The sequence below is a fragment of the Equus asinus genome, chromosome 8 (assembly GCF_041296235.1).
Source record: "Equus asinus isolate D_3611 breed Donkey chromosome 8, EquAss-T2T_v2, whole genome shotgun sequence".
In the NCBI taxonomy this organism is placed as follows: Eukaryota; Metazoa; Chordata; class Mammalia; order Perissodactyla; family Equidae; genus Equus; species Equus asinus.
The window spans coordinates 25031614-25057148 of record NC_091797.1 but is presented as its reverse complement, the minus strand read 5'-3'; the positions used below and the strand labels follow the sequence as shown (position 1 = coordinate 25057148).

At 49.2% G+C, this 25535-nt stretch overlaps 1 protein-coding gene across 6 annotated transcripts in view; it reads left to right on the top strand.

Moving 5' to 3' along the window:
• The window catches only part of DAAM2 (dishevelled associated activator of morphogenesis 2), a 104830-nt gene that overhangs the window by 39768 nt on the left and 39527 nt on the right, over window positions 1-25535 (top strand). For 4 of the 6 annotated variants that reach the window (XM_070514981.1, XM_070514977.1, XM_070514979.1 and 1 more), the window contains one exon: window positions 21256-21481. In XM_070514981.1, coding sequence (XP_070371082.1) covers window positions 21314-21481 — 168 coding nt within the window. In that variant the 5' untranslated portion in view covers window positions 21256-21313. Of the gene's footprint in view, window positions 1-13026; window positions 13052-14257; window positions 14354-21255; window positions 21482-25535 lie in introns of those variants that run through there. The other 2 variants (XM_070514980.1, XM_070514978.1) reach the window with 2 other exon arrangements.

Genomic DNA, 25535 nt, shown 5'->3' with positions numbered 1-25535 from the left:
CATCTTTCTGTTCTCCTTCAGTCTTGACACGAACAATGATTTTCACTACCTGTTTGGATGACGGTGCTTGACAAAAGAGTGCTGTGACACCCTCCTCCCCACGCTGCTTCCCTCGTTAAAGAGGCCTTTGACTCGCAGCTGGGGCTCCTCCTTCGCAGAGCCTGGTACAGCCCTGCCTCTCAGCCCTTGAGTTGGCCAAAGTCCTGCCCTATTCTGTCTGCCAGTAGCTGTCTTCCAGCTAGGAAGGTCTGGGGTGCGACATTTGAAAACTCAACTCTGGCCTTTGGTTGCCCTGGAGTTGAAAGGCACGGGTGGATATCTGGGCCCCACCTAAAAATAGCCAGGGAAAGAACCTCTTGCTTTATGTATTTAGCTTATGTTACATAATTAGTTATTGGTGTTCTAACATTAACTCTAAATAAAAGGAGGGGAAAAAATCCACCCACCATCACACCATGTGCACATGGATTCATTTTTCCAAAAGCCCCAGAGCCCTGGGCCTTCTGAGATGGAGGGGCAAGGAGGGGAAGGGAGTGAAGTCAGTGAGAAGTGGTGAAGATGACCTGAAATGGCAGGAGCCAAGTTGATATGCAGGCTCAATTTCAGACTTACTGCTTCGCTTCATTGCCTCCTCCAGGAAGCCTCTCTGGGTGTCCCCCGGTCAAGAACCAGGCTGTATTAGATGCCTTTCTCCCCTCACATCACAATGCCTCATATTGTATTACGACTGTCTGTTTATGTACATGGCTCTCCCACTAGACTGTGACCTCTAGGTGCTCAGGAATATATCTCAATCATCTCTGTATCTCCAGTGTCTGGTACTTCCAAACATGTCAATAAATCTTGGTTGAGATGGTCATTAAGATGCCAGATATAGAGGTCAAGGCAGAAGATGATATGCTTAGACAAATTTCTAAAGTCTACAGGATGGAAAGCAACGTGGAACCATGAAGTGTGTTATCCGTGTCTGATATGGGTGTGTTTTCTTTGGTGTGTTTTTTGTGTGCAGGAGAGACAGGAGGAGGGTTAGGCACAACCAACCGGTGGCTGGGAGGTCTCTTCTCATGTTAGAAAAGAGGTTTGAAGCACATGAGCATGAACTTGAAGAGCATGACAGGGCAGCCCCATTTTCTCCTTTGGACTGCGTGAGCTCCAAATCTAGTGTTCCCTTCCTTAGCCTGCAGGGGTGTGGGGACTGTGTCTTTGTCGTACTGGAATTGCTGCTGCCTGGTCACAGAGTAGATGCTCAGTGGACGTTTGTGGAATGAATGGGTGGATGGATAAAGGCACATAGGGAGGAAGAGACTCTGCAATCAAGTGAAGTTCATCGGGGAGGACCTCAGGGAGATGAGCGTTGAGTCTGCCTATGAGGAAGGAAGGGGCGTGGGCTGCAGAGATGGCAGAGAACACTTCGTGGCTGGGTGAGGGAGGCAGGTTGTTGGTGCCCTAACCTGTTGATGTGGGTATGTCTAACCAGATGCTGACTCAGAATGGCCATTTCTTGGGGAGAGGAAGGCTGGGGGCTTTGGGAAGTCATATCAGACCCAGGCCTAGAGAGCGTATTCCCCCTTTTATTTTGCTTCTTTTCCTCTGGTGCTTAGAATTGGACGCATTGCTGAGATTCCTTGAGTCCCTAGGGCAGGGGTGGGGGTGCAATGGGGGGGGGCGTTCTAACATATGAGTCTGGACAGAGGCATGTGGAGTGTGGCCCAGAGAGACGGGAGGCGGGGAGTAAATTGTGAGCTTGGAGAGAAGGAAGTTCTATTTTGGGTGACTGAATCCCAGCCCCTCTCCCATCCAGATCTCGGCAGATCCCTGCCCTCTGCACACGAATCGCTTGTCCCCACTTCTGTGCCCTGGCTTCTGCCCCGTTTCTGTCTCCCCTCCCTGCATCCTTTAAGTCTTGGCTCATTTTCTCCATGGTCTTGCCTGCATCCAAACCTTCTCTCGCTCTTTTCAGAGATGTCATCCCTAAATAACAATAACACCTACACATAGTAATCACATTTTTCCCCATTCCTACTATGGGCCAGGCACATACAGGGCGTTTCACGTGACCTCATTCAACTCACACATGAAATCATTATTCCTGAGATCTCTATTTGACAAATGGAGAAACTGAGCCTTAGAGAGGGTGAGTAAACCAGGCAGTGGCAGAGCCATGACTGGAACCCAGACGTGCCTAAGTCAAAAGCCCGTGCTCTTCTCACAGCCACACAGCCCTGTCTCTGAATCAGAAACTCTGGAGGTGGACCCAGGGAGCTGCATTTTAACAAGCCTTCCAGGAGATTCTAGAACTGCTGATTTAGCTGATTTGACTCCAACCCAACTGAAAAAAACCTCCACGCCCCCACCGAGATTTGTAGTAAGCTGATCCATTCACTGCCATTCCTCATCCTTGCCATTCTGTTTCCTAGCTTTGGGCACAGGGCAGGATGCTCAAGGTTGCTGAGCTCTCCTTTCCCTGGTTGTGAAATAGGCACAACTACAACCCTTAGTGAGGAACGTCCTGGCTTCTCACTTCCAGAAGAGGATCTCCCAAGAGTGGTTACTCAATGCTGATGGCATTTTGGCATCACTTGGGGAACTTTTGTACAGAATCAATACCCAGCTCCCTCCCCAGACCAGGTCAGCGTCTCTGAAGGGGTGGGACCAGGGCACGACAGGCTCTAATATGCACCGGGGTGGAGAACCCTGGCTGCCTACTCTCATGACTCTTCCTCCCCATTATTTCCTCAAGGGAAGAGGCGAGGCATCTCTAACCAATGACTCTGGGAGAAGTTGTGAGCTGGGTCTGCCTACACTCCCTCCCCTCTCTGGGATCTGCCACCTACAGGGTAGATGCATCTGGCCAGCTCTGGGTAGTAAGATCAGGAGCCTGCTCCTATGGGGAGGTCCACGGTCACCCTCCTATGTCAACAACTGGACATGTGAGCTGGCCTCACTCATAAGTACAATATCGGGATGTCCATTTGACCAGAGATATAAAGCCACATACTCCCACAGCTTTATCCGGAACATGGCTGATACTGTGACCTCCATCTGTCTGTTTCTTGTATCTGTTTCTCAACTGGTCCTGAACTCGAGCAAGAAGAGAGAAGTTTCATGTCTGGATGCCACAAAACCCCAGCACTTGACGAGTTAGCGTTGGATTTAATGAGACAGCATAAATAAGCCAGCTAGTTAGTTAATGATCAGTAAACATTTGTTGCATCCGAATCAAAACCAAGCCCCCTCTGATCACCTCCACACCTCCCTGGGGACTGACCTTCCAGCCTCAAACCACCTCCACCACCAAGCTCCTGCCTGACAGTTAACACCTTAATCCCCACTTCACTCAAGTCAGTAAATATCTGTGGTTCTTGGGATTTTTAAAGGATCTGTCTGTAGCTGAGAGAAGAGGAAAGTTTTAGAATTGGCTCCACCTTTTTTTAACCCGTTCTCAGGTGATGCTGATGCTGGTGGAGGAACAAATTTTGAGATCCTTTGAGCTAAATGAAAACAAAAGTCAGGTGAGCTCTGGCCTTAGGGCATGCTGGGGGAGTGGCTGATAGCAAGAGGCATTTCTTGACCAGTGTTTTGCAAGCTTGGCTGCAAATTAGAATCACCTGGAGCGATTTATAGACGCCAGAGTGCAGTAGGGTGAACTGTTCCTGTTTTCCCGGGACTGAGAGGTTCCCTGGGATGTGGGACTTTCAGTACTCAAACTAGGTCAATCCTGAGCAAACCAGGATGAGATGCGCACCCTAGCAGCTCCCCCACACCCACCCAGAGATTCTCTTTTAATTAGCTCTGGTTGGGGTCCAGTCATCGCTATTTTGAAAAATGCCACGTGATTTTACTCTGCAGCCATGCGTTAGAACCTGGGGGATTTGATCACAACTCGGGAAAGAAGGGGCGCATTGTGACAAAGATTGGCACAGATGCTGGTGAAAGAGGAGGGAAGAGACCCGAGGGTGAATTAAACTACCTGCATCCCAGTCGCTTGGGGAACTGGTTAAAAGGTAGACTCCTGGGTCCTTACCCGAGATCTGCTAACCCAGAAACTCTGAGAGCAGGGCCCTGGCATCTGTGCTGTCGATGAGCCCCTTAGGGTGCACTGTCATTGGTGAACTGCTCAAAGTGGGAAAACCAAGAGCCAAACTGAGGGAAGAGGGCTGGGAACCCAGGATATGGTCCGGGCAGGTAGCTCGCTGAGGGGTTTTGGCCTGAGGCCAAGAGGAGAAATGAGAGAGGGGCAGATGGAGCCCAGAAGACAAGGGTCAGCCAAATCGGTGAGAAAGGATGGTGCCTTGAAGAAACAGTTCCAAGCTTAGAGCAGGTACCAGCTCAGTGAGTGAGCGTGAGGTGAGGTCAACGCTGCCAGCCTGACCTGCACGACTCACGTCCAGCCCCCTGACTCTGTGCACACACAGTCATGCCCTGCGTGTCTGAGGGGGGCCTGAGCATCCAGATAGGAGAGCAAAGGGCTCGTACTGGAAGCATTTCTGAGCAGAGTCGACTGGGCGTGGAGACTGCTGGGATAACTTACACAGGAGAGGATAGCGTGCGTGCGTGTGCTGGAGCCCTGGGACAGGCTGTCAAATTTCACCTGAGGAGCGTGAGCAACGGGCCTCTGAGGGGTGACAGGATGGAAAGGGGTGATGCCTAGCAGTGCAGTTTCCGGACTGAGGTGGGTCTTGGGCCTCAATGTCTCGGCACCAAGGAGACAGATGAGGGGGAGAAAATGAATTGCCCCGCTGGGTAGATGAAACCCCTTCAGTGGAGAGACTCAGGTGGACTTGCAGGATGCGAAGGTCAAAGAAAGGTGATTTAGAATGAGGGAAGTCCCTGCAAGGGCTGCTCCCAGGGCTTGGAACTGTCGGGAGGGACCACGCGGGTTCTGAGAGGAGACCCAGTTCCTGCAGCCTGAAGTTCTGGAAGCAGGGTCTCATTTCCTTCAGAGGAAATGTCCCAACCCTCAAAGCACAGAGAGGAAAAATGTCTCTTAGGCTTTTTGCTTGGAAGATGCCTTTTGTTTGTGGGGACGAGGGGCAAGAGTAGAAACAAACAGAAATGAAAAGGCCCTGCCTTTTATCTGGGAACGCCAAGATCTGGTTTAAGAGAGCAGGTTTAAAAAGGACCATGCCTTCGCCTCTTGCTAGGGTCACTTGAGACCCTCCCTTAAGGGTGTCTGGCCAAGGTCTGGATGCCTTGACCTCTAGTGGACTCTGAAGAAGAGAAAAGGTTGAAGGACCTGAGTTCCCTGGGTTTGCATGAAGATTTATCTCTGAGGAGTTAATGACTCTCCCCTCTCTTTCTACCTGCACCCATCACCCTCAGAGCTCTTCATTCAGCGGAGGACTGCCGCCTACAGGGCAGGGTGTTGGAGCTGTTCCCATGGGGCTCAGAGTCTAGATGGTGGAAGAGCTCACTGGTATACAAAATATAAATTAAACAAGAAATCAAATAACACGAAGTGCCACGAAGTAATATATAATGAAGTGTCCATAAACAGAGCAGACAAAAGTGCTCTGGGTTTATCTGGAAGAATTCAGGCAGGTGGGCGTGGTCAGGAAGGCAGCTTGGAAAAGGTCTGATCTGCACAGAGGGTGGAGAGGAGGAGGACGCAGCGGCGGGCATGGGGATAGAGTGCGGGATACCGTTGGTGAACCCAAATGTGGAATGAGCAAAGCATTCTGAGCATTCTTTACTGTATTGCAAAGCTGACACGTTCTCCTGCCTTTAATATTTATCCAATTGCAGAAGGACGTACAGTCTTTGTGTATGAGTAATGTAATATCATCACAGTGATGATATGTCTTGTAGCTGAGAGGGTCAAGAATTCAGGAAATACTGCAATTTATTTAATCCATCCGCTCTTACCGAGTTCCTGCTGCGTGTGCAGAAAGAGCCCTGTGGGGCCTTGGAGATAAAATCCGAAGTGTCCATGCCCTCGAGGAATTTCAGTCCCTTGAGCAATGGCGCGTTTAGGGAGGTGAGAGTAGGACCACGTGGTGGGAAACCAGGGAGCCTGGAGTGGAGGGGTGAGGTGAGGTAAGGAGGAGAGACCAGGATGGGGGGCAGCCCAGCAGTTACTGAGTTGCCTATCAAGGCCATTCAGGCAGGAAGCCACCCCAGATTGAAGTAACTTGTCTCTGTTCCATCCTGCCCATTCAGGGACTGTGGGTAACATTTTTGGAAACACCCAGGGAGAGGCTGGCTGGGCCGTTCTTCCTGGGAAAGACGGCCTGTGCTGGCTGCCGTAGAAGATGGGCAGGACCAGCTGCATGGTGTGTGGGGCCCAGTGCAAAATGGAAATGCAGGGCTCCTTGTTCAAAAGTCATAAAGCTTTCAGAATGGCGACAGCAGAGCCTTAAACCAAGCAGGGGTCTCTTCTGAGCGTGCCTAGCTCGCATGCCCAAGGGGCTGGCTCAGAAAATGGGACAGCCTGGACCTTTCTGTGACTCATTGTGTGCGGTAAGATGATGGGACTGAGTTGTCGTCTCTGGCTGGGGGACAGGCTTTCTCCGTACTAGTGCTGAGTTCTTCCCTGAGAGTTGGGATGGGGTGATGGGGAAGGGATGGGGCACCACAGGAGGCTGCCATGGCTGCGGGGTGCTGACTGTTTGCTATGATGCTGCCATCTCTATGCAGTGGGAAGTTTAGGTCTGAGCTTTGGAATCAGTCAGACTGAAGTTCATATGTTTTGTTAACTTGACCACCTTGGGCAAGTTACTCTCCTTCTCTAAGTCTTAATTTCCCTACATGTAAAAATGCAGGTCATAATACCATCTTCTGAGGATGTTGGGATAAGTGAAATTACAAATGTGAAGATTTGAGCCCAGCCTAGCTCTTAGTAAATGTTAATATTCTTCTTTCTAGAAACATATTGAATATCTTTCTTGTAAAGTGTGGAGCATGGAATAGTTTGGGGATATGTTATTGTCAGCATTTTGTTTTTCTCCATCTCAGGCTTGTTGGGGAAGCAGCTAAAATACACCACCACAATTTCAAATAGCAGAGGCAGCAGGAGTGTGTGCCCATTATAATATACACCTGAGGGAAGCCCAGTTACACCTGCTGGACACACACGCACAGGCACACATGCCCATGAACACACGCACCCCAGAGCTGAATCAAAATTGGGTTGGAATGAGGTGGTGTGTTACAGGAAAGAGCCCTAGGTGGTATCATTTCTTGGTTTTGAACCTCAACGTCCTCATCAGTCGAAAATCCTGACCTCACTAGGTCATTCTGAGATTCATTGAGATGATGATGTGAGTACTCAGTCTCTGGTCCATGGCAGGTGCAAGCATCTTTGGAAAAGGTCTCTGCTCCCAGGCCACAGTGTGGTTCATGGACAACTGAAGACAAGACATTACATTCCCCACAGTAACCTTTCCTAAATATTGGGCTTGGGCAGCTCCTTATAAACTAAGGGTGGGCTCATTTGAAATTGGCATAGGGGCTGGTTTTCAGTGATATTACTGTTTCTTCTGCTCATATACTTTGGGTAGCTAGCTGGGTCTTCTTTTTACTGAGACTTGAAAGTCAGTAGAATCCTGTGTATTTATTTCCTGGAGATGAACACACACATACACACACCATCTGTATACACACCACCTGCACATACATACGATGCCACATACACACATAAAAACACACACTGCACACAACATGCTATAAACAAACACATACACACCACCCCACACATACTCCCCTGCACCAAACCCTCTCACAGGCTAACATATGTTAATTCCTTCCCTCCCCCTCTGTCTTCTTTGGTCGTTTCTGAGCATCTCCTACACTTGCTTGTCCAGTGTACAAGTGTCAGGTGCCTCCCCCACCCCACGCCACTCAATCACATCCCTCTTGATGCCTTGTCCTGAAAACTCCACGTCATGGCCACCATTCTCAATCCCCTTTGCCATCTCGTCTGCCTCTAACAAATTCCAGGACTGTAACCCATGCTGTGAGAGCCCTATTTTTACCCACCCAGAGGCCCTGGGCTGCTGTCAATTCAGTCCTACTCCCAGAGACCCGCATGGGACCAGGTTTTTGCTTCACTGGTTCTCACCCGCTCCTCACTTGGCTCCTGGGGACCCTCAGCTTCTCTCATGCTTTTGTGGGCTGAGCCCCGAACCTTAGCCACCACTCTGAGGAGCCTGGGGCTGGGAGAGGGGAGGAAACTCAGCCTGAGGGCCTGTGATGTGCCTGGTACTGTGCTGGCTGCTTAGGACTGCTCTTCATTGGGTGTTCACAGTAGGCCTGGGAGGTGGGCTTTGTCATGCCTGTGCCCATGAGGAAAATAAGGCTCCCAGGTACTAAGTCACTTAGCCACAGGTTTAATATGAAAGCGTATGCTCTCTACAGTGTCCCATTCCACTTCCTGGAAGATGAGACCAGACCAACTGAGGCTTGGGCCTGGGGCCTGCCTGTTCCCCATCCCCCCACCTCTGGACTTTAGGGTCTTCCCTAGAATCCGTCACGTGGTTTATACTATTAGTAATGTTCTAGAGGGTGGCCAGAGCCCTTGGTGGTTTCATCTTGTGAGGCTATGAAGAGACCTGTTTTGTTTGTTTTTAACACCTTTATTGAGGTATAATTGACATACAGTAAACTTTACATAATTAAAGTACATAATTTGATACAGTTTAACATCTGTATGCACCTCTGAAACCATCACCACAATCAAGATCATGAATATGCCCGTCATCCCCCAAAGTCCCCTTGTGCCTTTCATAATCCACCCCCTCCCTGCCCACCCTGCACCCCTCCCTAGGCAACTGCCCACCTGGTTTCAGTCACTATTGATTAGTTTGCATTTTCTCAAATTTTAGATCAGTGGAATCATACAATATGTATGTACCCTTCTTCCCTCTGGTTTCTTTCACTTTGCATAATTATTTTGAGCTCCAGCCACGTGTGGCATGTATCAATAGTTCTTTCCTTTTTATCACTGAGTAGTATTCTATCGTGTGGATACACTCTACAAGTTGTTTATTGATTCACCTGTTGATGGGCATTGGGTTGCTTCCAGTTTGGAGCTCTTACAAATAAAGTTGCTATGGACATTCGTGGATAAGACTTTGTTTGGACATATGCTTTCACTTCTCTTGGGTAAATACCTAGGAGTGGAACCACTGGATCATACAGAGGTGTATGTTTAACCTTTTTTTTTTTGAGGAAGATTAGCCCTGAGCTAACATCCATTGCCCATCCTCCCCTTTTTGCTAAAGAAGCCTGGCCCTGAGCTAACATCTGTGCCCATCTTCCTCCACTTTATATGTGGGATGCCTGCCATAGTGTCGCTTGACAAGTGGTGCCTATGTCCATGCCCAGCATCTGAACTGGGGAACCCCGGGCTGCCGAAGCAGAAGGTGTGAACTTAACTGCTATGCCACCGGGCGGGCCCCGTGTTTAACTTTTTAAGAAATAGCCACACTGTTTTCCGTAATGGCTGCGCCATTTCACACTCCCGCCAGCAGTGAGGAGAGCTCCAGTTCTTCCACGTCCTCAGCGGCCCGTAGCATGTAGATCTGACGTCAAGGCTTGCTTTGTATGGAGTTTGTGAGCCTCACCAAGTGGCCAAACCTAAAAAGTGAAGCAAGAGGCTTTCAGTTTGGACCAGAAACCCTGAGGGATGCTGAACTGAGGCATGCAGAGTCCAGTGCTCCTAGAAACATTATTCTAAGAGCTGCTTGCAGGATGCTGGAGAAGGGGAGAAATGAGAGGTCAGTACTGGTCTCAGCACGAGATCCTCTGGGGCTGGCCCAGGTCTGGAGCTTTGGAAATGAGACAAATGTACCCAAGGCATTTTGGAAAAAAGGTGGCAAAAATCATTAACAGGATGGGCCCTTGGGGATCAAAGCAAAGGAGCAGGGGACGGGGACCCCCGAGTTGGGAGACTGTTGCTCTCTGAGGGCAGGAGATATGTCTGTTTAGTTTGCCCCTGTATGGCAGCACCAGGAGCAGCGCCAGGCATGGAGAGAGTGCTAGAACCACGCTGGCTGAATGAATGAGCAAATGAATGGATGAGGAACTAATGGGAGCTCAGGGGATATGATTCCATTCAACCGGCATCATTCAGCACCTCGTGTATTCTGTGGCACAGAGCCTAGTGTCAGGGGTGGAAGAAACTCTGGTGAGCGTGTGGTTTGACCTGCTCATTTACAGACAAGGCTAGAAGAAATTAAGCTCTCTTGTCCAAAGTCATTCCTCTCTCGTCCAGGTAGCCTGCTAGGGCAGAGATGGGGCTCTATCCTACGTCTCCCCATTTTTAGGCTAGGGTTTATCTTCTTCTTTTAAAAATAACATTATCTTTTCTGATGAAATAATAAATGCTTATAGTAGGAAATTTGGAAAAATCCAGAAAAAAACCCCTAAACTCCAGCAACCCGCAGATAATTACTTCAGGCTGTTGTATGTGTGTGTGAGCAAATATGTCTGTCTGTCTGTCTAATCCCTATTAAGCAATCCATATGTTTTAGTATTTTGGGTGTTTTCAGCATTTTATATTTACAGCATTTACTGGGATAGACATCTGGCCCTGAATCTTTGATAGCATCTCTGATTATCTCCCAGCGTTCATCCCACTATGGCATGCCCCGTCTAAACCTTGTGTATGAGCAGAGTATTCAGGGTAGAATGGAACCCCCATTGGTAGGGAGTTCCACAAATATTCCTCGGACTCAAATATCATACTTCCCCAATCATGACCATATCTACACTTTCTTATGTTTATTTGCTTAATTGTCCTCCTTCCCTACCGAACTGAACTCTTGTTTACCACTGCATTTTTCCAGCTCTCAGCACAGTACTTAGGTGCTCAACAAATATTTGTTAGAATAAATGAGCGAATGGGTGGAATTATATGAACAAGAGTGAGAGGTCACCCTGGGTCTGCGTTTTCAATCACATTTGCCTCCCAGGAGTCAGCTCAGCTCCCTTCCCTCCGCCCCCAGCCTCTGCCCCCCCCATTCTCCGCCCTGGAGAGATGGAATGTGCCTGCTGTCCAGGATTTATGTCCAGCCAGGCCCTGAGGCACATGCAGGGCCTTTTCTGGTGTGAATGCAGGACACTGAGAGGACCTAGCAGGACTGTAGGGAGGGCCCATGTCTGGGGAAGACTCTGCTCAGGGTCCAGAGAATGACCATGTGCGTAGGCCCAGCTGAGGTTCCAGGGCCAGCTTGCCCTAACAGGACCTTGGGGTCCTGCCCTCATAAGTGACAGAATGCTGTTGTCCTGGGACCCCAGGAGAAGAGGACCAGGAGGAGTGGTCAGTAGGGAGCTGCTCCCAGCCTAGGGGTGCCTAGAATGGTTGAGTTCTCAGTATGCTGGGGTGCTCTGGTGGGAGACCCGGCAGGAGTGCACAGGAGGAAGCTGTAGGCTGCACCCCCCCATCCCCAGCCCCATCTGTGTGAACTGGGGGAAGGGCTTGGCTTCCCGGCAGCAGGAGGGGGTGAGGCACCCCACTGTCACAGGAGGGTGATTTCCCCTTGGCCAGGAGCCCCAGAGCTCTGGCTCTGATGGGGAGCAGAGACTTGGGTGTTGAAACTCCTTCTCCTCTTTTACTTCACAGCTGTTGCCCAAAGAACTCCCCACCACTCCCTCTCATTCTCAGCCCGAGTCCTTGTTTTCTGTGCCCGGGACACGTCTTGCCAAAGCTTCCTCATCCGCTCACGCATGTGCTGGCACGCACACCCCTCTGGGACATCTCTGGCATCCATCCCTTTCTCTCTCTGCATCCTTGGCAATTCAGGGCCTCATTAACTCTTGCTCAGACAGACAGAGCTGCCTCCTCACTCTTCCCTCTTCTCTCTCTCTCCTGTAATCCACCCCATACGGTGCCACCAGAATTGTCCCTCCAAATTCCAGCTCTGATCAGATCTCACAAACTCTCCAACCAGCTAATTAGCCAAAAGCCAACCAACCGTCCATCCTTCAGTGGCTTCCTCCTCCTTGCCTGGGATTCAAGGCCTTCCTTTATCTGACCCCAATCTTGTTTCCCATTGTACCTCTTTGAGCCTTACACTCCAGCCTGGTAAAACTACTTCCCTTTGCCTCTCACTCACGTCGGGCTTTTCTTGACACCAGGTCTTCAGTCTGGCACATCTTGGTTGTCAGTGCTTTCTTGGACCGACGCTGGCATGTGCCAACATCCTTGCTTCCTCTGAGACACAGCTTCAAGGTTGCTTCCTCTGGTAAACGTTCCAGATCACCCCAGCCAGAAGGTGCTCTTCCCTTCCTGCAGTCCCAGGGCCTGGAGCCACACCTCCTCCCCTCCCTGTCCCCTGGTTGGCTGTGTGTGTTGAGGCACATGCCTCCCCAGGAAGTCTGTAAACCTGGGGAGGACAGGATTTGATGTTCGGTTCATCTCAAACACCCAGAAAATTGCTTTGTACATGGCAGCTACTCAGGGGATGGACAGATGGATGAACGAATGAATGAATGCTTGACCCTGGCCTTGGAGAGCTATTATCTGCTTGTTTTCTGCCCTAGTGAGACAAAGAAGCCTATATTCTTTTTATCATTTCCCAAAATGAGAAAACCAATTGGAAAATCCACAACTTCCACATTCACCCCCAAGTCAGAGAAATGTCACTTTGGGGAACTTTCAGTTTCACTTTCCCAGCAAGACGCCCCTTTCTTTCCTTCCCCTTCTGCCCTCTCTGCGTCTCCCACCCCCCAGCCTGCACTGAGGGGACTCTGGGACTGAGAACATTTACTTTTGCTTTCTCCATCTTTCCCAGAGCAGAGGGGGAAACCATAATTTAGGCGGCTGCTAAAAATAGCTTCCCCAGTCCTGGAAAGAGAACTTGCTTATTTCTGAACGTGCTCCCGCCCCCTCCCCGGCCCGCCTGAGGCTCACACTACATGACAGATTGTTCGGAGCCCTGTCCTGAGGCTGACAGGGAAGTCACAGCGCTGGATCCCGTCAACCACGTGGCCTGGGTGCTCTCTGGGAGATAAACCCGCAGAGAAGTGGGGAGGTGGGAGGTCTCCGTGCTCTCCATGTCTCGTCCTGATCAGAGATGGAGCTCACGCCCAGCAACCTCGTAGACCAGCAGTGAGTGGGGACAGCATGGCAGATGTGGGGTCTGGAGACCTGATTTGAATCCTAGGCTCACACGTCGCATCCTTCTGAGCCTCAGATTTCCTCGTCTGTGCAAGGGGGCGGTGGGAATCGTATTTGCCTAGGAGGGGTGTGGGGAGATTTGAGATAAACCTTGAACATGATAGGTGCTCAAAAAATGATAATTATAACTTTATTGTGATTAGAAAAGCTGAATTTGGAGCACAGCCCTCCCATTTTAATGAGTAAGACAGGACACGCGATGAGCCGGTATGCTCTACTAAGTTGAACCATATGAAATTGATGATTTTGTGGATTAAACATAATTGAATACTGTCATTTACATATGATTCAACCTAGTAACACAGTGATAGGCAAGCTTTCTGGAAAGGGCCAGGTAGCAAATATTTCTGGCTTTGTGGGCCGTGCGGACTCTGTTATATGAAAGCAGCCATAGACAATACTCGAAGAAGCGGGTACTGCTGTGTTCCAATAAGACTGCATTTACAGAAACAGGCTGTGGGCTGGATTTGGCCCCTGTGATATTTGCCAACCGCTGTAATAATATGTCAGATTCATTCATGTGTAGAGAGAACTTTCTGTAATACATACAGTCAACATTCGTGTATCTTCATCATTATAACAGTAGCTTATCTATATGGCTCTGCATGGTGTTTGCTCTTACTAGGCACTGTTCTGAGTGCTTTACCAATATTAACTAATTCAATCCTTGTGACAATCGTATGAAGTATGTACTATTATTTCCTCATTTTACAGATGAGGAAACCGAGACTCAGGCTAAGTCACTTGTCTGTAGTCACATAGAGTTGATGGCAGTTGAACAGAACCCAACTGAGTTTGTGGGGTAGGGTTGGTAATTCAGGCAGCTTCAGGGTAGAAGCGGGTGTAGATAGGATTATGAGGGACCCCAGGCCTGTCTGCTGCCCACAGAGCATGAGGGGATGGTCTTCAGAGGCTCGAAGTGGGAGCAGGCATGGTGTCGATGGGCAGAGGGGAGGTGGGTGAGCAGATTCCTGGGTAGGTCAGCCTGGGATGGAAAAGCATAGATTCCTCCTCCGTGGGGAAGCTGGGCCTGGGGCCACTTCCTAGGTGACCCCCAGTGGCGCATGAAGGGTCAGTGTATAGGGAGAAATCTCCAGCCTGTGGAGCAGGAAATTGTTTACATTCCTTCTGTTCCAGGCCTCATTCCCAGACCCAGGCCTCAGGGGACCTGGGGGGAGAGGAGAGCAAAGGAGCAGGCTCCCCAGGATGCCTGAGCTCTGCCGTCAAACCAAGGTACTTGTATACCCTGTCCGTTCCCTTTGCCTGTTAATTTAGCCACAAATTAATAGGTCACTGGTGGGGCCTCTGGCCTCACGCACACCATGCTGTTTCTCTCTCCACGCCTTTGCTGATGCTGTTCCCCTTTGCTTGGAAAGCCTTTTCCTACCTCTTGCGCCCTTCCTTAATTCCCTCTCTTTCAAGACTGGCTCAATGTCACCTTCTCCTGGAAGCCTTCCCTGACTTTCTCTACCCTCACCAGGCTTGACCAGGTCCCCCTTCTCAGGGCTGCCAAAGTACCTGTCTCTCTAACCCTTCTGTGTTGCCACTGTCTCGACTCCCCTGGCTCCCTGGCTAGAAGGGGACCTCCGCAAGGAAAGGGACCATGCCTTGTTTGCTCCTGTGTCCTCATCACCTAGGCCAGTGTCTGGCCCATGGGCTAGAAGCTGGTTAAAAGCATGCATGTTTGAGTGCAACATGACTTGTCTTCAAAATCCAGCCCTGTCGCCTATAGGATGTGGTCCTTGAGCTAGTTGCCTGACCCTCGAGAGTCTTAAGGTCATCATCAACAAGTTGGGATAGTGATGCTATTGGACGGTGGGGGGCAGTAAACGAAGTAAACAGAAGGCTGTCAGCACACGGCCTGGCTCCCAGGATGCACTATGGGAGCGGCCAAGGAGAGACATAATAGCACATCCTTGCCCTGTGACCTCATGTCTGGAGGTGGGGCTGGAAGATGGGACCAGGCAATCTGAATACCCCAAAGCCACAGCACTGGCCCCAAGAGCTAAAGGACGTGTTTATCAATGAGCTTTGTTTCTGTGACAAGAGCACTAGACCTGGGGTCAGAACATCTGGCTGTGAGTTCCAGCTCTGTCTCCTAGCAGTGGGGTGTCACTCACAAGCCATGGGACAGCCACTGAAGCCTCAACATCAAAATCTGTAAGGGGGGGGTTGATAGTAGTAATCACCTCACAAGGTCGTTGTGAAGCTGAAATGAGACTGCAGAGCTGTGAAAACACTTGGCCCAGCTCACAGGAAATGCTCAGTCATGAATTATTGAGTCTGAATCTATAGAACACTTGAGAAAGCTCTGAGCAGGGCATAGCTTAGGGTACTCCTTGGACATGAGCCCTCTGGCTTAGTGGTTTACAGCTTTAGAGCCAGACAGGCATGGGTTTGAATCCTAGCTATGCCACTAACTAGTTGTGTGTCCTTAGGAAGTTGTTTAACCTCTCTGAATCACAGTTTATTTTTTTTTAATAACTTCTTTAAAAGGATGCAACCTGTCTCAGAGAGTTGTTATGGAGATGAAATGTAGATATAGCCCAGTGTCTGGCACATAGAGTTTCAAGTATTAATAATATTCTGCCTTTACTTAAGACTTAGGAATAAGCACTAATGATATGGGGCTTTTGAAGTCCTAATTAATGCAAAAACTGATGTGTAGAGGGGCTAGGGGCCAGGGTTTGGGGGTAAGTGTTAGGATTTTCATGTTTATAGACCAAATGGGATATTGAACTCAAGTACTAGGAAGCGCTTCTTGGCTTGGAAGGGAATGTGGGAGTAGTGCTCAGTGCAGGCAGAGGACAGCCCCCCGGGAAATCTTTGGGCATGGGATTGAGCAGACAGCATGGAAGGTCAGGACTGCTGGGGCCCTTGGAGGGCTTCAGACCTAGGAGGTCTTCTGCCATTGCGCAGAGAGGTAATAAGGCCCAGAGAGGCTACACTGTGGCCACCTGGCCCACAGCTGGCTAGTGATGGAGCTGGGACTGGCCTTGGTCTCCTGAGCTAAGGAAATCTGTTTTCTTGACATGTGAAAGGATGTGACATTAAGAAGGTGAGGTCTGGCAGGAGGTGGAGGACTGGAGGAGACCCCTTTGGGGAGCTTTATTGGCACAAGAGGGCTAATTGGTGGTGACCTGATGGTTTGGTGTCCTGGGCCAGTCACTCTGTGTTTAGGGACTGACAGTCCTTGGCCCTTGTCCCCACAGGGAGAAGGGGCGGGGGCAAGGAGACAGGATGTGGAAGGCATGGAGCTGTTGGTGTTGGGAAGTTTCCATAGAAAGGTGTGTGTGTGGGGGGCAGGTTACATTCCTCTGACCTAAGTTCAAGTCCGCTGGGTTTGGCTCTGCCAATCCTTCCCATTTTTCTGTGTTGCTTCTCAATTCTACTCTGAGGTGGGAACCTCCATTGCTCTTCTTTCCAAAGGCATTTTGCAGAAATGAATTGCTCTCGCCACCTCCATCTTTCCCACTCCCGGCCCAGGGTCAGAGATGAGGGTTCACCCTCCCAACTAGAGATGGTTCGGAGTCCAAGGAAAAGCCCAGCTCCTCTGATCCAGACTTCCCAATGACTGAAGGCAAAGCTGGGCAGCTTCTTCAGTCTGGCTGGGCAAATCTCTACCATGCCAAGTTTTGTGGCCCCATCCGTGCCTGGAGCAGGGCTCGTGGTTGCAGGTTCTGGACAGGCAGGTCTCACCTTGCTGGTGATAATGACGATGAAGGCCCAGCAGCAGTGCTGGCTGCCGTTAGTGAGTGCCCAGTGTGCTCCAGGCATCTTATATTATTTCATTCCCTCTTCACCAAAAACCGCTGAAGAAGATGCTGTCATTATCTTGGTGTCACAGATGAGGAACCTGGGGCTCTGAGAGGTTAAGACCTCGTACAACACGTTCAGGATCACCCAGCTGGGAAGGCAAAGCTGGAGTCAAATCCCAGTCCGTCTGACTTGGAAGATTCTGCTGGGGTGAAGGGGGTTAGAACAGGGGTGGGTGAGAAATTGGGATGGTGGGAGGTGGAAGCATCTCTCTGATGGAGGAGAAGGAGGGGGCCTTTGGGATCTCTGTAACCCTCTCCTGGTCTAGAGGGGACCTCTGAGACTGGAGCTGTTTCTAAACTAAGCTGTAGAGATTGGCCTTCTCTAATGGAGGGAGGCTCTTGGCGGGGCTGGAGCAAGAGGGGTGAAAGGGCCATTGAAGTGGGAAGACCAGCTCGGTGGGGTAGTGACGCTGCAGTCCTGGCTTTTAATCCCAGCTCTATCCCTAGCTGTGTGGTCTCAGATAAGACCTTTCCGCTTTGCACCTCAGTTTTCTGGTCTCTACCGTGAAGCTAGAAGATTCCTAGCTGAGAGCCTGTGGTTTTAGTCTTGGATGTTCAGATGGGGCCCTAACAGGGGATCATGGGGAGGAGGGTGTCCTCAGAAACGTAAACACACTGAGGAGCTGTCAAACAGACCTCCCCTTAAAAGGGCAAATATGCAGCATTCCCCCGGGGCCCAGGCCCTTCTCTGTGGGGACGGTACTTCCTGTTTGGAAGGCCTGTGTCTCCTTCTTCCCTCTTGCTGAGGCCTCTGCATCTCACTCCTCATACTCAGGGGAGAGACATTAAAAATATTTAATGACACGTATGGCATGGCACCGACCCATCAGAGCAGTCAGGGGGTCACACAGCTGGTGTAAGACTAACAGGGGGTGCCAGCTGTAGGTCAGCCCTGTCCTTACACCTGCTTCCCCCTGGCAAAGGCTGGCTCAGGAGCTGCAGGGCAAAGATGACAAGGAGGGAGACTGGGGAGCAAGAAGAAGTTGGGTAGATTAAGGCAGGAAGAGAGTTCACAGTTCCTCAGACGTTGACCATCCCTCCCTCGAACCCCATCATGCAGTCAACCAGCCTCACCATGGCCTCTGGAAGTCTTCTTGCCATGCTTTATGCCCTGAACAAGGCGGTCTTGCCCACCAGCTGTAGCTGCATTTCAGAGGCTGATGAAACAAAGGGGACTTGGTCTGTATTTTACATCATCATCCCAAACTTGAAAATGGGTAGGGGACCCCCAGGGGAGTCCACCCCTATCTGCCTGCAGAATTAGTGCCTTACTAAGCCTCATGATCAGGCCTCATGCTGTTGGCCACTGGTTGTCGAGTCCCGTGGAAGACCCAAAGCCTCTCTTCCTCTCGTTTTCCTCAGCCACCAGCCTATTTCAGGTCTTCACCACCATGCATTAGCCCACTGGCCACTTCTCCTGCCCCCAGCCTCAGGACTGTCCCCTTGTTGTTCCCTACAAAGGTTTCTGATTGCTTGCCAACTGCTAGGAGTCAGAGATTTCAATCATTATTTCTTTCCTCCTTTTCTGTGAACACAGGTCATTTCCCAATTGACGAAGAAATATTTATTGAGCACCCACTAAGCACAAGGCATTTTATTAGCTGTAGAAATGGGGAAGAGGGCGTCAAAGGAACAGGAGACATGTCCCTGCCTTCAAGGAGCCTTCAGTATTGCTGTGGAGAGCTAAGATGTAAACACAGAAAAGATAACCCATAACATGAGGCAACCTCGGATAGTGTGTTATTTGAGGCTCTCCTGGGTCTATTAGAAAATCTGTCACAAAGTTTATGAAGAAAGATAAAATGGAGCCAGTAAAAGCCCTAGAATGACAATTAAAATGTATCATGACTTATATGAGAGGCCAGATCAGATTAGACTATTAGCTAGATTATTAGGGCTTAGGAAATAAAGCAGTGTTCTCCAGAAGTTACACTGGGTTCACTAGGAATAGGTTATGCAACAGTTATCTTTTTTGATAAAGTGCTAGAGCTTGGTTCAAGGAAATGCCGTAGATTTGGCATATCTTGAGTTCCATAAGGCTTTAGGGAAAGTCTCCTGTGGTGTCTTTAGAGAAAAGAGGGCAAGATAAGAGCGTGGGTTTGTGGAGTCAGAGCTGGTTGAAGGAGTGTCGCCTGAGAGGGTTGATAACTAGTTCTTTGGCATTCCCAGAAGAGGTAGCTGTGTCATCTGGTCTGTCTACATCTTTGTTGTGGTCAACATTTTTAGCAATGGTGTCGGTAAAGACCATGGAGACATTCTGATCATTCTGTTAATGACTCAAATCTAGGAGAAACAGCAAGAATCAAGACTCAAAAATATCTTGACCTCCTGTGGGTATCTACACAAGAAAATTGAAAGCAGGGTTATAAACAGATATTTGTATACCTACGTTTGTAATACCATTATTCATAATAGCCAAAAGGAGGACGCAACCCAAGTGTTCATCAACAGATGAATGGATAAACCAAATGTGGTATATACATGCAATGGAATATTTTTCAGCCTTAAAAAGAAAGGAAATTCTGACACATGCTATGTCATGTTTGAATCTTAAGTACATTATGCCAAGTAAAATAAGCCAGTCACAAAAGGAGAAATACTGTATGATTCCATTCTTATGAAATAGTTAGAATAGTAAATTCACAGAGAGAGAGTAGAATGGTGGTTGCCAGGGGCTGGGGGGAGGAGGATGTGGGGAATTATTGTCTAATGAGTACAGAGTTTCTGTTTTGCAAGATGAATAAAGTTCTGGAGATGGATGGTAGTGATGGTTGCAAAACAATGTGAATGTATTTAATGCACTGAACTGTACACGTAAAAATGGCTAAAAGTGATAAATTTTATGTCACGTATATTTTACCACAATTTAAAAAAATCTTGGGGCCGGCCCCATGGCCGAGTGGTTAGGTTCGCACGCTCTACTTCAGTGGCCCAGGGTTTTGCCGGTTCAGATCCTGGGCTCAGACCTAGCATGACTCATCAAGCCATGGTGAGGCAGCATCCCACATAGCAGAACTAGAAGGACCCACAACTAGACTATACAACTGTGTACTGGGGGCTTTGGGGAGAAGGGGAATGAAAAAGGAAGATTGGCAACCGATATTAGCTCAGGGTCAATCTTTAAAAAAAAAATCTTGACCCCAGACCTGTGATATAATATTCAATAGAGATAAAGGCAGAATCTTATTTATGTCTAAAAGTTTAAGATATATAAGTGTGAGGGGAATATGGCTGGGCAGCAGTATGGTGAGTAAGCTATGGTCTCTCTATTGAACCCATCCAGAGTATCTGAAAGCCTGTTTAGGAACCAGTGGTCAAGGATGGTTTTACCTTTTCAGGAAGCCTATGTGCAGAGAGTTGGGCTTAGTCTATCTAGAAGCTATGTGGCATCAATAACTAGGGCCAGTGTTCCTTCTCAAGCTGAGCACCATTGAACGAAGCTCTCCCAGTGGTAAGCCAAAGACTTAACCCTTTCTGCTCCACCGAGCACCCAAGTATTGGGTGTCCATTATTTCTTGTCTCTGGCCAGAGTGATATCCTCAGTTGTTGGTTGGTATGGAAAGGAGAGTTGGCCAGATTTCCTTCAATATTGGCTGAACACCGTTCCAATGATCAGCCTCATTTCCTTACCCAGGGTTCACTCTAATGACTTCTCCAGGTCGTCCCTCCTTCAAGATGGATGGGTAAACCTGTGCCCTGTTGATATCTCCCATCTATCCAAACATGCCTGGGCACAACAGACTGGGCAGAAAGCTGTGCAAGCCTTCCATCCTCTACTCCCCTGGAGGCCCTTGCTTCAGGAGCCATGCCTTGTAATTATCTCAGTGTCTCTCCTACTGGCCTATTTCAACCCTTCCCTCCTCTTTGGATGAAACCTTTAAGCTAGGTAACCCCATACCCCAAAAAGAATCAAGTGAGTGACTGAGTGCTGCTGGAAATGGGTCTGCCAGAGGACAGGGAATAGGATTCCCACCTGCACAGTCATGGAGAGGGGAAGAGGAGTGCCAGCTCTGACCTCCTGGAAGTCATATTCTGTGACTGCAGACTTCCTCTCTTCTCAGGGCATGGAGGGAGAATCTGAAAGTGTTTGTGGCAGGAAACACTGGGAGAGCATGGTGTGGAGGATGGGTAAATGCCTCTAGGTGGAAAGTGCTGGAGGGAACAGAGAGAAGTCATGGGTGAATGGAGGGGGCCTTGGTTATTGTGTTGAGGGCTCCTGGCAGTTGGGCAAAGAAGTTATGGTGGCAGAGTGACCACTGCCCCTACCTACTTGGCTACCATTCCTGACCACTCTGTGCTCTCTGTTTTCTTGCCCAGTTCATGATGAGGACCTAGGGCATCTGCCCGCTGACTGTCCCCCTGGCCTGCAGTGACCATGGCCCCCCGCAAGAGGAGCCGCCATGGCCTGGGCTTCCTGTGCTGCTTCGGGGGCAGCGACCTCCCTGAGATCAACCTGCGGGACAACCACCCTCTGCAGTACATGGAGTTCTCCAGTCCTATCCCGAACCCGGAGGAGCTCAACGTCCGCTTCGCAGAGCTGGTGGTGAGTGAGGGGGCAGGGAAGGAAAGGGGTTGACAATTGTGAGGTGCATGGCTGGAGCAGGCAGAGCAGGACAGAGGACAGGGGCCCGGGTGCTAGAATTTCTACCTCTTGACACTCTGCTTGGGGCTGAGGTGGGCCCCCTGGGATGCATCGGCTGTGTAGGAGAAAGGGTCACTCACTGGAGTGGACACCATGACATCTGTCCCCAGAAGAACGGGCCTACCTCGTATCTCCATTGGATTCTAGACCTCATCGGGCAGCAGTTAGGTCACCAAGAAAGGAATGGGACCCGACTTTTGTGAAATAAGGCAATGAAGAGCCTCAAAGAGCATCAGAACACTTGATACCTTTCTCTCTTCTGCTCACTGGAATTTCTCTGGGATCCCTTTATCTCAGACACAGGAAGAAGGGACAGAATGGAGTTCTTTAGGCAGACACCAGGTCCCAGAACAGGGGATGATTGGCTAGAAATATGGAGGTAGAGATGCCTGTATCACACCTGGAACCTGGCTCAGGTCCGGGATAACTATATCCCATGTCTAGCCTGGGGCAGGTGGAAGCTCGGTTGTTCACACTGGTAGCAGCTCTTCCTGACTCTTTGCAATGCCCATCCAGACCAGAGCAGCACCATGTCTTTGGTGAACTCCTGTACCACAAAGAGACAGGACAGGAAAGAAGCAGGATTCCTCTCTTTGGAGATCTGATGGTGAGACAGAGCAAGAAAAGTTCAGATCAGGGATGCAGGACCCATGGCCTGGAGCAATGAACACAAGTCCATCTACCGTTAGCTCTTGGTCACTCATTCTTGTACTTGGCCAGTAGTCAAGCCAGTGAGAAACAATGCTATGTGATTTGAAATGGGGTGTCATGCTTGAAGTCAGTAGTGGATGTACCTGATGAAGGCAATGTAGCCCTTCAAATAACAAGAGCACTTGAAGATGAGACCATGCAGGTTATGGGAAAAAGTTGTCCACCTTCCTCATCACATTAGGTTCAGGAAAACTCACTGTTGTTCTGCTGGATACCTTTCCTCAGGATGGGGCATGGGTGGGAGAGAACAAAGCATTTACTGGTGTAGAATAACGTTTGGAGCCTGATTGGTGTTAGTACTACTGAGATCCATTTTATACTCAGAATACTGCTGACACCAAATGTGTGGGTTTTTACCCCAAGCAATTCTCCAGTTCTCTGAGGGCACCAACTGGATGTCCTAAAATTTAACTCAATTCTGACACTAACTACCCAGAGTTAGTGCAGACCATACGGGTTAAGGCTCAGACCCACAAGACTGCCCCCCACTTCAAAAACCAGTCACAAGTAGTGGGTCCCTGGGTTACCCACATTCCTGTCCAACTTGGTTACAAATCAGGGGTTCTCACGATCCTCTCTTCAGGTTCAATAATTTGCTAGAACTTAGGGAAACACTCTACTTACTATTACCAGTTTATTATAAAGGTTATTATAAAGAACACAAATGAACAGCCAGATGAGGGGATACATAGGGTCAGGCCCGGAGGGTCTGAGTGCAGGAGCTTCTGTCCCTGAGGAGTTTGGGGTGCACCACCCTCTCAGTACATCAATGCGCTCACCAACCCAGAAGCTCTCTGAGCCTTGCCATTTAGGGGCAATTACGGAGGTTCCATCATGTAGGCAGCATAGATTTTTAACTCAATCTCCAGCTCCTCTTCTCTCCCTGGAGTTTGGGAAGTGGGGCTAAAAGTTCTAGGCTTCTAATCAGGGCTTGATCTTTCTGGTGACTAGAATGCATCTGGAAGCCACCGAGGGTCCCACCAAGAGTTGCCTCACAAGAATAAAGAGGCTTCTATCACCCAGGAAATTCCAAGGGATTTAGGAGCTCTATGCCAGGAACTGGGAGCTGAAAGATCCATGATAGGAACTGAAAGATCGAAAGTATGTTTCTGACATTATCACAGTCAGGGATATTTTCTTGAACAGAGTGCATGAGTTTTGAGAGAAGGAGATGGCGAGAGGTGTTCTTTCTTTGGCCCTTTTATTCAATAAGTATTTATCCAGCATCTTTAGTAGGCAGGGATCCTTGCAAGGTACTTTGGCAAAAGCAAGAATGAGTCAGACAAGTCTTGTCTGCAAGGAGACTAACATCAGGTATTGATCAAACAAGTGAAAAATATTTCTTGGGAGGTTGCTATGTGCTGGGTCCTACGGGGGTCCCAGGCATTGAGTGAGGAGCCACCAGGCATGGTCCTTGCCTCCAAGAATGTGAAGTCTAATAGGGAGACTGATCTTGAACAGTAATGACAAGCATGGGGAGTGTTGGGAAAGGGAGCGTTCAGGGCACTGTGGCGGTGTCTAGCAGGGAGCTTTATTCTAGACTGGGGGTCATGATGGCCTCCCTGAACCGGTGACATTGCCACAGAGATCTGAAAGTAGAGTGATGGTTAGGTAAGTGAATGGGGGTGCAGAACAATGACAGAGGGTCCCATGCAGACGCATATGTGAGAGTTTCAAGTCAGAAAAGAGCCAGCTCATTTTGGAGGACACCAGGAAGACAAGAATATCTAAGGATTTTTGAGTCAATCCTCAGGGAGATAGAAAGCCACTGAAAGCTTTATGCAGGGGTTTGGGGTGATCCAGTCTGCTTTTCTGAAAGACCATTCAGGGTACTCTGTTGAAGAAGGATTCTGGGTAGACCATTAGGAGGCTGTTGGTGCAATGCAAGCTAGGGAGAGTGGTGGGTTGGACTGCAGTGTTAGCAGTGAGGATGGAGAGAGTGGACAGATTCAAGAGCTACTGAGGAGGAAAAATAATAGGCCTTGGTGGGGTTGATGCGTAGGAATCAAGGAACACACAGGTTTCTGACATGAGGAATTGGGTGGATGTTGGGCCCCTGTACAGGCCAGAGGAGACTCAGGTTAAGGGGGCTTGGATAATGAACTCAATTTGCACATTCTCTCTGTGCATCAGTTTCCTCATCTGTAAAATGGGTTGTTGCAAGTTTTAAATAAGTGAGTAAACGTTAAGCACTTAGAACAGTGCCTGGCACATAGTAACACCACATAAGTGTATGAGGTACCAGAGGGACATCAAAGTAGGCAGGTACAGGAGGAGTTGGGTCCCGGGGTCTGGAGCTCAGAAAACTGGTGGCCTGGGGGTACAGGTTTGCGAGAGTTTGAGATATTAACTGAGTCCTTGGGAATGACTGAGAAGGCTTCATTGTGGAAAGCATAGGGAAGAGAGAAAAGGACCCAGGATGGTGCCCTGAGGGACTTCAACATTTGACGGTGGGAGAGAAGAGAAGTCATCAGCGGAGTTCAGGAAGAGCATAGAGTGAGCAGGAGGGACTGCCCAAGAGTGTGGTTGTCAAACCAGGGAACAGAGGTTCAGTAAGGAGTGAATGGCCGGCAGAGTCGTAGGCAAACTGGGCTGAGTAAAATCAAGAAGAAATGTCCATTGATTTAGTGACAGAGGCCACTGGTAATAAAAGACAGTGCATAAATAAGCAGAACACAAGGTTGAAAGTAACTGCTCTGGACTTTGGGAAGAGAGAGGTGTTCCTACATGGAAAGTCTATGGAAGGCTTGCTGGAAGAGGCCAGCTTTGAGCGTGGGAATTAGACCAGGGTCCACAGGCCAGGTGGGAGGGCAGTCCAGGTGGAACTGACTGTAAGCAAAGCAGAAGAGATGCAGAGTTTCTGCTGGCAAATGTAAGATGCACGTAACTCTACTTTTTCTTTTATTTCTGAATCTGAGCATAGAAAAGGAAATACTGCAGGAACCTCGAGCAGGGCTCTGGGAATTTTGACTAAGGACATTCCTGGGCCATGTAGAGAGTGGTTCTGGGTAAGAACCTTTCATTAGCATTAGATCTGCAGAAGTCTTTATTTCCGAAAGCAGATGATCTGATGGACATTGTTTCTAATCATCTTTGTGTGTGCGGTCCAAGATGGTAGCCATTAGTCACTTGGGGATGCTAGACGCTTGAAGTGTGGCTGGTCTGAGTGGAGGCGATGTAAGGGTAAAATGCACACCAGATTTGGTGAAAATATCTCATAATTTTTTACATGGATTGCATGTTG